General features: G+C 37.7%; 2 protein-coding genes across 2 annotated transcripts; both read right to left on the bottom strand.

Moving 5' to 3' along the window:
• Positions 1-2263: 2263 nt before the first annotated feature.
• foxc1b (forkhead box C1b) lies at positions 2264-4172 on the bottom strand. Its single transcript, XM_060865001.1, has one exon. The coding sequence runs from the start codon at positions 3853-3855 to the stop codon at positions 2581-2583; it is 1275 nt and encodes a 424-aa protein (XP_060720984.1). The 5' UTR covers positions 3856-4172; the 3' UTR covers positions 2264-2580.
• A 2557-nt stretch (positions 4173-6729) lies between these two features.
• Positions 6730-10087, bottom strand: foxf2b (forkhead box F2b). The gene is made up of 2 exons (XM_060864999.1): positions 8936-10087; positions 6730-8118 (listed from the first exon to the last, which is right to left on the bottom strand). Exons 1-2 carry the CDS (start codon positions 9852-9854, stop codon positions 7922-7924), a joined length of 1116 nt encoding a protein of 371 aa, XP_060720982.1. The 5' UTR covers positions 9855-10087; the 3' UTR covers positions 6730-7921.
• Between the last annotated feature and the right edge of the window lie 2506 nt (positions 10088-12593).

Raw genomic sequence — 12593 nt, 5'->3', positions numbered from 1 at the left:
TCTATCTATCTATCTATCTATCTATCTATCTTTATATGTATGTGTGTAAAGGTGTATGAGAACGCATGTCTCCTTAAAATTGTTAGTTCTGGGTAGAACAATAACCAAAATTATTATTATAAATCGAAATTTATAAACAAACAAACCATTATTTCATTTTTAACCACGACGGCTGTAGACAGTAGTGTATGCTACTCATGTTTTAAAATCATCTTATAACCAAAAACTGTTATTGCGAGTAAATATTTGATGGTATTCTCTACAGATTATATTCATGTGTAATTTAGTGCTTTTTAACACTAGTTGTGGAAGAATATAACCTACGTGCAGCGTTCACATCGCCCACGGTTGGAGTGTTTAAAAACTATTGTAAAATGCTAGTGGTTGTGTTCTCAAACATACATACGTATATGTATATACGTATACGTATATATATATACTATTAAACCCATATCATATTTTACAAAAACTGTACAAATAAATTGGGTTATTCTAAGGTCAGTTAATGAATTAATAACGTTGCTTTATTAGGCAAGTTGTGAACCGTTATGAAGATGTGGCAAGGTTTGGCTAACGTTAGGCAATAATCTGGCTGCTTAAAGTTGTGTTTTCTGAATCATAATAACATTTTGTTCTAAAATGAAAGTAATTTAATGTGACTTTCTTACACTGCGCGTTAGGTGTCTGAAGTGCACAGCGAGTTTTTTTTTTCATTTAAAGTTTCATTTAAGTTTCATTTAAATCTTTTATTATTTAAACTAACACACATACTAATGGTTAAAAGTTGTTTATAAATTCCTTTACCTGAATTAAACATTATTAAACGTCAGACTGCATAGATATACAGGCCTGTTTGTGAGCGTGCATGTAGCTGAAGAGCGTTTGGCACGTTAATACCGGAGGGCCCTCTCTACGGTGTCGTGTTCCCCTCGTGCTAAAGTCAGCCCTTAAACTCCCAAACGATCACAACAAAGACACTTTCTTTTACTGCCACGAGCCTTCATCAATGTACTCTCGCTCACCTGCATTGCATTTTGATACTTTGGTCTGTGCAAACACATAAAACAAAACAAAACAAAAAAATCTTTCCTGGTTTTTCTTTCATTTGTCTTATAATGCAGTTCATGGTTAAACCTCTCCATAAATTATTTAGCCGATAACAAATCTTAACAACATCCAAACGTCCAAGTGCGCACTCATGCGGAAAACGCACTTGACACCGTGTTCATAATCCACAGTGCAGCAGTCTCCTATACTGTATAACGGAATTGGATTCTCTATTTATGTTGTCCAATTACATGTGCTTAGTATGTAATCGCAGCCTACTTTAACATGTCACGGTTTGTTTAAAGTTTGTTAAATAACACAAAAATGAAGTTCAGATGTGACCACAGGGCGCAAAGCATCTGCATTGGGTCGTGATGCTAAAAATAGACACCGCCTAAACGTAGTCATATGATTGGGCTAATTGCATTCAGTCCCCACATAAAAAAATGCGGTGTCTTGATGATTCAGCAGAAATTCGTAAGATATAACTACAAATCTTAGTCTTGCACACGTGCCTTGTATAACCCCAGTTAACCCGAGTCTAAGCAAGTTTGACCATTCGTTTACTTATATTTTTAGCTAATTATAATATATTAAAGATGATATTAGACAAATGTTAATCTGCCGTGTTATGCTTTGCATGTTTTGGGAGGCCTGGTAATTTATTTAGGCTGTGTGTGTAAAGAACAACAATAAATCTGCTGTAGATAGATTATTATTATTATTATTATTATTATTATTATTATTATTATTATTATTATTAATATTATTATTATTATTGTTGTTGTTGTTGTTGTTGGTGGTGGTTGTGGTGGTCACGTTAGTAGTAATAATAAGAGTAAGGCTGAGTAATAAACTGTATAAGTAAATCAATTAATAACAATAATAATAATAATAGTAATAATAATAATAATAATAATAATAATAATAATAATAATAATAATAATAATAATTTAATTAATAAACTTCTGCTGTAAATCCTGTAAAGACTTCTATCGACGTTCTTTTGCATTTTATCTCTGTAGTTCTGTTGCTGATAAAAGGCCTGAAACATGAAATTTGTAAATCGTGTAATACATAATATACGCACAATACCATCTTTTCTGCGCGTTACTGCAGGTTGTAAGAAAGCAACCCGATGAATCACTCGATTGTTACTTAAACAGAAAAAGAATTTATTTAACAAATAATATATTTCGAGTATTTTATAATCGCATATTTTGTACAAAGTAAGGTTCCGTTTTGCATCATATAAATAAGATTAACATTTGGTTGAAAATTGGTCCATCTAATTCTTAATAAAATAAATTAATGTAGTGATATAAAGTCTTACAAAGGCAAGTCAGGAAAATGGAAATCTTACACGCCTTTTCAGGCCTTTCAGTCCGGAGCTGCTTTGGTCTTCTCTACTCACCTCTCACGTCTCACTTCTACTCACTTATCTGCTCTTTGGCTCAAAGCTTTGCATTAAATTATTTAAAATGCAAGTCTAAGGGCCAAATTTAATGTGCATTTTGGATCCTATGATTTTGGTCAGAACTTGCTACAGTCGTAGACGAAAGTTCCCGAGGCCCGATACAATGGCTGACTGGAGGAGAAAGGTGTTTGACAGCCTCCGTCGCTTCCGGCCGCCGGTGAGGAGTTCAGCGCGAGCCGCTGTGCCTCGAACGCCGCGTGAAAGCTTGGTTGTTGTGCTCCAAAGCTCGCGCCTAGTTGCGCCATTTCTGCGTTCTGATTGAGGTACCACGGTGCGAGTCGACTCTGTTGCACGTGCTGGTTCTCCTGGCCTGAACTCAGGGTCGCGTGAGAGGACGCGGCTGCGCTTGTTGCGCTCGTGTAATCCGGTAAGGCTTCATTCCCGTGCCCGCGGTCACCAGCATACATGTCGCACTGATAGACGGCCGGCTGGCCACAGGGAGGACTATAGTGCGCCGGCTGCGTGGGGGGCGAGTAAGCAAGAGGCACTGAGCTAGGTAAAGCAGCACGCGAGGCGGGTAACTCGGCAGCCTGCGGCGGTGACCCGCGTAGCCCTGCGATTATATTATCCATGCTAAAGGCCTGTTGTGTCGTTTGCGTCTGTGGGCTCCCGTCGCATGCGGCCACATTGCTGCTGTCCGGGCTCTCCGTTTTCGTCACAGAACCAAGACCTGGTGTGCCAGAGCGCGGAGGTGTGCAAGCTCCGTTCTCCGTCTTGATGTCCCGGAGTTTGACTGGCTGCTGAGCTTCACGAGCCTGGGCGCGAGCCTCCTTGCCTTGTATCTCGCGCTCCTCTCTTTCCTTCATTGCGTCCTTCTTTTTAAAGCGGCGCCGCCGGCGCAGGAAACTGCCGTTTTCAAACATGTTGTAAGAGTCTGGGTCGAGAGTCCAGTAGCTGCCTTTCCCCGGCTTTTTGTCGTCACGGGGCACCTTGACGAAACACTCGTTGAGCGACAAATTGTGTCGAATGCTGTTCTGCCAACCTTGCTTGTTCTCCCGATAAAATGGGAAGCGCTCCATGATGAACTGGTAGATCCCGTTCAACGTGACCCTTTTATCCGCCGAATTTTGGATGGCCATCGTTATCAGTGCGATGTAGCTGTATGGAGGCTTGACCATCTCCTTGGGTTGCTGAGTGGTCGCATAGGGGCCATAGGCGCGAGCCATGCCTCCGGGGTACTGCTCGTGCGCTGCGTGAGAGTACATGCTCATTGGTGCCGGGATGCCCGTATAGCCAGCGCCGTTGGCAGCCCGGTAGTACCCCTGCTCGCCCGCGATGTAAGGAACAACGCCTAGAGAACTAGGGCTAGACGAGGGGTAGCGCGCGTGCATTGTGCCCCAAACTTCACGGTACTAGGGCGCGAACTTGGCCAGAGTTCTCCCAGTTCTCTTCTTCTCCGTATCGTGTTCAAGTTTTACTCAAAACATACAATATTTCAGAGTGTCCACTCTTACTTCAGTTGTTTGTTTGTATTTGCTGATTGTAGAAAGTTGTAGACTTTGATTACCTGCGCGGGCTGTCAGTGGTTCGTTGCGTTAAAAAATTAAACGTCTATCAGTCATTGAAAAGAGACAAACTTATGAACTTCCCGCACTTTCAGTCACTTCAGTAAAGCCTTTTGGACTGAAAACATAATTTTGGCTTTTTGGCTGTGTGAGCGCTCCTCCCAGAGAGCAGCCCATGTCCAATAGGCGTTCAGAGCTGTTTATGGAGTCGCAGGATCGAAGCACTTTTCACCCAGTCCATGGAGGCAGGATACTTAATTGAGTTTGAAGGCATGCATACACCAAAACAGTTCAAAATAAATGAATTAAAAAAAACTATATTAGAATGATAAAATTCGACAGCTTGAATAATATCATGTTTACAAGGATTGATGTGACTGATGTGCGTATTTATGTATTCACAGTCTCAGCCCAGTTTAACTGATCAGAGAGAAAGAAGTGTGAGATGGCAGAAGTTATAAGAACCGTGTGGGAACAAACGTATGTTTTTGTCTAGTGCAAATTTCACACATGGCTTCCAGCTGCAGTGGATGATCTTGCATTTGTCCAGACTGTTGCAGTGATTAAAATCGGTTCTTGTCGATTCATGTATTAATACTCCTGTTGAAAATGAATCATAACAAATATCCTGTATATATTCCATATATTTGTATATATTTCACTATATAGCTGTAGCTGTAATTACCAGTCACTGCCCGGTGTCTGCCTGCGGAGGATGGATTTCCTTTGAACTATTTTTTTTTTTTTTTTTTAAAGATTTAGATTCTGATGCGATGTCATGACGTTTTTGGTTGTCATTTTGTTTGACTGGAGCCTGATTGGCCAGATTTTTAGCCTTGTGTATTTATTTGAGCATGAACAAGGGAAATGTTCTAAAATACACATAATTATGTGTTGCTTTCAATGCAGTTAAGGGTAGATATGATTATTAAATTTCCAAAGGTGATTTTGAAGCATTTGTCGATCAGGATCCGTGGCAAAGATTTTTGAAGAGATTTCAGCTTTTTATTTTATTTTATTTTATTCTAACGATCAGCCTAATAATATCTAATACGTGTTGCTAATAATGCTCTAATGTCGAGGTGCTATGCATGGCGCTCTGTCATTGGCTGCCCCCTCGTGGCATATATATATATATAAATATAATGATTAAACTAAGCAATATTTAAAAGTTAGATGATGTATGTATAAATGTATAAAGCGGTTATATATATGCCATTTTAAGCCAAACGTTTTATCAATCGACTGGTTGTTATTCGACGTCTGCCTTGTTGAATCCGGTTTATATGACACGCAATGTAACACGTTAATGATTACGAATCCTTAGAGAGCTGGATATCTGGCTCAAAGCTTCCCCAGTACCATTTAAAAATATATAAGTATGTAATTAATATAATTAATATACAATAATATAACAAACAATTAATTAATATAACAAACAATTAATATATAATACATTAATTAAGATTTTAAATAATGTGAAAATATTTCGATTGACGAATTACATTATTAATTTGAGTCATTTTTTTCCATAGCAATGAATTCTGGACGTTTTTTAAGTTTTCACAGATATTGGAAAAGTCGGAGAAAGCAATGCAGTTTTGATTTTTACTCAATACAATTTATTTTAAACGTCTAGGTACTTTATGAAGAGATTATATTTATACAGTATTATATTACCCATCTATATTCCCTCACTATTCATCTAATTGTGTAGACTTTATTTCAGTTAGTTTTTATCCTTAAATTTATACTTGTGCAATTTCCTTTACTTTCTCCCTCTTACACTCATTTTTTAACTGCATTTTTCACACCTGTATTTTTCAGGTGCAGTTCTATAGGGAAAATTGTCAAAACATGTTCTCTATGGCTGTAGTTAAAAACACTTGTCTTAAATCAGGTGTGTGTGCAGTAGAAGGCTGGTCTGTCTTGAAAGGCTGGTCTGTCTTGCTGGCTTCCTCCTTTAGATATTCCAAACCTGTGTGTTTTAACCGATTATAAAGTAATGCAGCCTGGGGAATAATTGTAATCTTGGTCAGTTGTTCTGTATATCCTTATACATTTACATTTACAGCATTTGTTAATTTACATTTGTTAATACAGCATTTGTAATAATTGTAATCTTGGTCAGTTGTTCTGTATATCCTTATACATTTACATTTACAGCATTTGCCTCTTACCCTGAGAGATGGTGGAACCAGAAGAGCAGTGCTGGTAGATCGGAGAGTGCGGGGTGATGAGGGCTTTGAGGGCTTATACAGTTACATGTTATAATTCTCAACTGAAAAAAACTGGTTAAATTATGTTTCATTATTCAAATTATAAATCATGAAATACACACTAGATCACCACTGTTAACACTGATGAACTATTCACTTAAAATGGATTATTTGCCCATTTGAAACCCATGTATATCAGTGTGTGCATAAAGTAGTAAGCTTTAGCTGAGTTTTCATAGTATATGCTACTCGTATTTATTATTATTTTATTAAATTTCAGACCTTTTTTTATTTTTTGCGTGTTATTTATTACCAATTACTCTTACAGATAGGATTCTTGATATGTTGTCCATAGAAGTTAGTGCAGGTAGGGGCTCTTCACTTCCCAAAAAGATTTTAGTGATGCAAAATTATTCGCCTCGACACGTTTCTCCTATAACGATTGTGTAGGAGGTCTAGATATTTATTATGCAAATATAACATTTTATGGTAAGCCTCGTAGGTGTGCATGGTATTATAGGCTGAATAAGAATTTGGGCCCATTCCTGCATGGTCTCTTGTTGAAACTACAATTTTAATACGTGCTTAGAACATTCAGATAACTGGTTAAAATGTTAGAACATGAATACATTCCGTGCCACAATGCGCAAGAAACACTCAAAAAATGAAAAAAAAAAATTGTAAAAATTTAACAAAATAAAAAATTCATATGTATTTATTCTGGGAAGGTACAGTGTCATGAAGGCCTAATGTGTCACTGTGCCTAATGTGTTATTTTTTGCATTATTTTTATTTTTTTATTTTTAGCAACTTTGAAAGTACCACAAACAAATCCATATAAGTGTAAAACCTAGCCGCTAGATGGCGGGGCAACATCACAGTTTGTTACCGTTGGATCATCGTAGCTTTACTTCAAGGCCATCGCTCAAACCTCAGTATGAAGGTATACGAACACAATTCCAGATTTTAACTCCGTGTCCTTTTAGTTTTACGTTTCTGAAGTAAAATAAATATTACAAGCATTTTTAGCAAAAGCCCAGGTTTTCATTTTGACCTTTTTCTGATATACCGGTATAGATAACGTGATAAAACATGGCGTCTCTCCTTTAGTTAACGCCTCCAATTCCTACAGTTATTGTAGATTTTCTTTGCTGGTTTATTTGATTGCATCTAAAGGTGATGAAATCATCTTTGGCTTAGCATTCGAGAAATGTTGCAGTAATGTGTAGCCTACATCAAATTGGGATTATAATAGCATAGTTGTACATAATTGGGAATGTGATGCTAAATGTCATATAATAATAATAATGATAATAATAATAATAATAATGGTCACAACTCCTCCACCAAAACATAATATTAGTGTCGAGAGCTGTGACAATTTTCTGCAAGCACTAAATGTGTTCTTATCATAAATTTTTGGTTAGATCTCGACTCAGTTCCTGCTCTGCACATTTAGTTATTTCCCTGTACTGAACTGAATATTTAAAGCATAGGCCTAACACTGCCTTATATATATATATATTATGCTGATATACATATAACCTAATGGACGTCAAACCTAATGGACAAGACCAATAAGGAAAATAATAATAGAAAACACTATTGGCTTAGGTGTGTTGGACTATAGGATCTTCATGTTCATTCTGCAGACATAATTTAATATGATTAGATTAACTCCACATTACACACGGCTTGACGTCCTGCTGTACGTTGGCGTGAACATACTGCTGCTGGTGATAATGATGATGGTGATGAGAATAAAATCCACTAGTAGGCGGATGGAGAGTTGAGATTCCACTGAAGTTTAACACAAAGTCTTTCCGTTCATCTAAAGGACTGGAATGGGCCTGATAGCAAGATACACCCACTGCAAATAAACAAACAAGATATGAAAGTGTACAACAGATTTTAAAACTTATCTCGGCTGTGTTGTGTTTTGTTTAGGTGAATTCCCAACCAATATAGACATTTCAAAATGTGGAAAACCGACGCATGGAGTTACGTGATCTTAAATGATCATTTTTCATGTACAGTGTAAGCAGAAATTAATTTGGCAGTTAAAAGCTGAACGTAAATTGATCGGTGGGCAAAACTGTAAAAAAAAAACAACAAAAAAAAACGCAGCATTGTTTTAATTTTCTGCACATTTATTTTGACATCGTAGTAATTACCAGCAATTACACGAACCGTTTAAATAAATATAAAATGTAATTATTTAGTAAAATATGGGTTGTAGATACAAATTGAGATATAAGTTGTGCCATTTCAACCTTGTTCCGAATAACCTTATAATAAGATTTCCCCGTTTGTCAGCTGTTAAAACAAAATAAACAGCCCAAATTCAGTAACCCTCATAAGACACTAAAGCGCACTGCTAAGGTTGCTATTTTCAAACGGTTATATCAGGCATACTGAAAGATATAAACTTTTTATTCAATATAACAAATGTTTTTTGTTTTTTTTTCGAACAAAAATTTTAAAATCAAAATACCACTAATTTCGCTTTTACTACAATTGCACATCATTTAGGAGCAGGTCATATGCGTTTGATGTAAAAAAAAAAATATTTATGATAATAATAATTAAAAAAAATAATACTTTAAAAGAAGATAAGTTAAAATAATTTGAAGAAGAAGAAGAAGAAGAAGAAGAGGAAGAAGAAGAAGGTTGTCTAGGTCATATACCTGTCATGTCTGCACCGTGTCTATTGCTCGGCTGCATATAAGCTTGCTCCATCGAGTAGGATGAAGATAAAGATGATGTACTATGCTGCTGTACCGATGACTCTGGACTAGAGCTAACAGGAGTGCGCTTCAGGTAAGAAGAGGAAGGCCAGTGGTACGATGTCCCAGAATACTGTGAATACCCCTCAACTGAATTGCTTGTAGAGCAAGAAGAGACTGGACTATTGGTGTTTGCCCCATAGTTGCCATTTGTCTGTAGTGGACAGTTAGTCATATGTCCATAGGGGCTAATTTTCAGTGGATCATACCCGCCTCCAGCCACTGATCCTGAGATCACGTCTAAGTTGTAGGCATTACCGTGACAAGTTTGAGGCTGCATGTCATAATTTTGGGGTAAAATGGCGGGAGTGAACCCGAGGCCATTCATCATGCGATACATAGGCTTCAGCACTTCACATTTTCTCCGAAATCCCCGAGGTCTCCGCCGGAAGGAACCTTCCTCAAACATGAATTCACTTGCAGGATCTATGGTCCAGTAGTGGCCTTTTCCAGGGCGTCCCAGGCCTTTTGGCAACTTAATGAAGCACTCATTTAGGGACAAATTGTGTCGAACGGAATTTTTCCATCCCTGGTAAGAGCCTCTGAAGAAAGGAAACCGCGTCTGCAGGAACTGGTATATTTCACTCAGAGTGAGACGTTTAGTCGGTGCGCTCTGGATCGCCATCACAATGAGAGCAATATAAGAATAGGGTGGCTTTTCGGGACGCCGCATTCCCGAGCTGTTCTTGTTACCTTTGCTGGTCACAGTGGCCTGTCTTTCAGAACCGGTCGGAGTGTCCAATAATCCGGGATGCATCCCGTCTGACGCCGAACTCGTCCTCATGGGACTGGTGGAGTCCAGGCAGCTTTCGGTGGTCATCGTCTTCAGCTCTTAATCTCAAGTTCAATCTTTATCACTGGTGTTCCATGTCTTCATATTTGTCTACTAAAGCTTAAGTCAGACAGAGAACGTATAGAAAGAGTTAAGCCGTGCATCATCATATCGTTATCGTATGATCCGTGTCGCTATAATGTACGTCAATTTTAATTCTGCTGTGTTGCTGTTCAGTGTTGAACAGGATATCCATAATCCTCTTCTGAAAAATGAAATCAACGGTGCCCAAGGCCCCTCAACTAAACAGACCTCTGGAGCAGAACGCTCAGTAACACTCAAGATTCCCTCCTCCTCCATCTCCGCCTTCGTCCGGGATACCCCCACTTATCCCCTCCTACCCCCTTCCCCCTTCAAACCCCCTATTAACCAGCATCTCAAACTGCTATATCGTTTGTCATCCACGAGGCCGACAAATAGCCATGCCAAGCGTAGAACCCACGCATAAGCGAGTACAGTTCCTCTTTCACTACGTATTGTTTACTATATTCAATATTCATTTGTGCTCTACTGAAAATTGTGTTCTGTTTAGTCATAAACTTAGTGGGTCTGAATTTACTGAAATGATTTTTGTGAAAGAAGTAAAAAACACAACCTGGCTACCAAAAGGAGGGGTATCTATTTCAGAGCCTGTTTGTTTGACAGGGTGGGGACATACTGTTTATTACACATGATTTTGACATGAGTGGAAACAGACTTTTTCCAGCAGGCGCATGTTGAGAACCACACACAGAGAGCCAGGATCAGACTTCAGTCCGGAGGCAAAAGCAAGTCCCCTGAGCTTCACATTTATTAAAGTAACAAAAACCCAATTAGCCCGACAAGCCAACACAGAATAATCACCACCTTTTTGGAAATAACAATTCCAAACACAGTGTAGTATTAAAGTGTTAACTCTCACTGCACTCTCAGTTTTTGACATTTGCGCTACACGTTATTGTTTGGGAAATTCGTTCCAGAAAGGCCTATTTATTTTCTTTTTAAGAAATATATCTTTTAAATATTTTAAACACCCGTTGTATTATTATTATTATTATTATTATTATTATTATTATTATTATTATTATTATTATTATCATTATTATTATTATTATTACCATTATTATTAATAATAATAATAATGATAATAATAATAATATTTATTTATTTAAATATTTTATTTATTTGGTTATTTTTAGGCTATACAATAAATCTAAATATAAGAACAAATAAATGTTATTGTACACTGTTATTGAATGTCGTGCTAGTTTAAACTTTATACATGTGGAGCCATTTCTTTATCAGAAAGAGTATTCATTATAATTATTATAACAGAAACATAAGAAATGTATGTTTTCCGATAGGTTTTTTTCTATGTATATTCCTTGCTTGTACAAAAGGCACAAATTGTGTCAGGAAAGCCCCACAACCCCAATGAGCACATTCATAAGTGAATGACTAAAGGCTTGCGAAATAAACAATGCGCACGAGCTTTCTACGCGCAGCTCGCTGAGGATGTGGATGAAACGTTCGCAGATCGAGTTTTTCGGGTCGTTTTCCGCCGCCTGCGGAGCTTCTTTCACCCCTGCTGAGTCTCGGATGTCCAGTCGGAGTGAAGGAAGCTCAACTCTGTGCTACTGTACTTTGAAGCTACAGTTACTGACCTAGACAAAGACTCACCGGTGTTCTCTTACGCACGAAACTATTTTAATACACACTTTACCACAGCAAACTGTATTTAAGGATATAAGCTGCTTTAAATTCTGATCTATGGCTTGATGTCTGTAGGCTATTGTTTAAGCTCTAGACGTTCCAATGTCTTGACGATTTCTCTATTTTGGGTCTTGAAGCCTATTTGAAAATGAAATGCTTTTACAATTTTTTCCTGTTTGGCTTTGTTTGCCCGCCTCGCTAATAGAAAAACTATGCACAGTTTAGTGACTTAATTGTTCTAACACATTCAAATCTAAGAATAGGCATGTTAGTTAGCTGATTGAGTTGAATCATGGCTTTTTCTACAGTCCAGGGTCCTGATATAGGCTTTGTAAATAGGCTTTATAAACGTGTTTCATGATAGATAGGATGATTTTAATTTGACCAAATCTCCAAAAAGTATGGCAAGACAACTTACATTACTGGCTTGTCTGTGCTTTTGGGAAACCAGGCCAGAGTTTGGTAAACATGTTACCTAACGCTAAACATGACAAAATATCACCAGTTATTGTTTTTGGATTTTGTTTGGTGGAAAAACACCATTACAGACCTCTTGTTTACAGTCACTGGAATTTTTATTCATTTATTTTTGTATTTTGCAGTACATTGCGTAGATATCTGTTTTGCATCACACTTATGAAAAAAAAAACAAGATTATGCATGATTTTGAATGTTAGGAATAGAAAGGGTGTGTGTGAGTGAGTGGCATAGGACAGTTGTGAATGTCTATTGCATAGAAAAACGATGTAGGTTTTAGGGTCTTAACTGTTATATTACATTCAAACAGGCATGTTAATTAGCTGAATGATAGGATCATCTGACAGTGAGTGGCAGATGCTGCAAGTGTTAATGAATGTCAAGTGACAGTTGTGGGTTTTGGGTGATGATTGTGATTGTTGATTGAACGGTATTAAGTGACGGGTGCTAAGTGAAGGGTGTGAGTGTTGAGTGATGGGTGTGAGTGTAGAATGATGGGTGTGACTGTTGAGTTATGGGTGTCAGTGTTGATTGACAGTGTGAATGTTTTGTGATTGG

Source organism: Tachysurus vachellii, chromosome 3, assembly GCF_030014155.1.
Source record: "Tachysurus vachellii isolate PV-2020 chromosome 3, HZAU_Pvac_v1, whole genome shotgun sequence".
Classification (NCBI taxonomy): Eukaryota; Metazoa; Chordata; class Actinopteri; order Siluriformes; family Bagridae; genus Tachysurus; species Tachysurus vachellii.
This window is presented reverse-complemented; position numbering and strand designations above follow the sequence as displayed.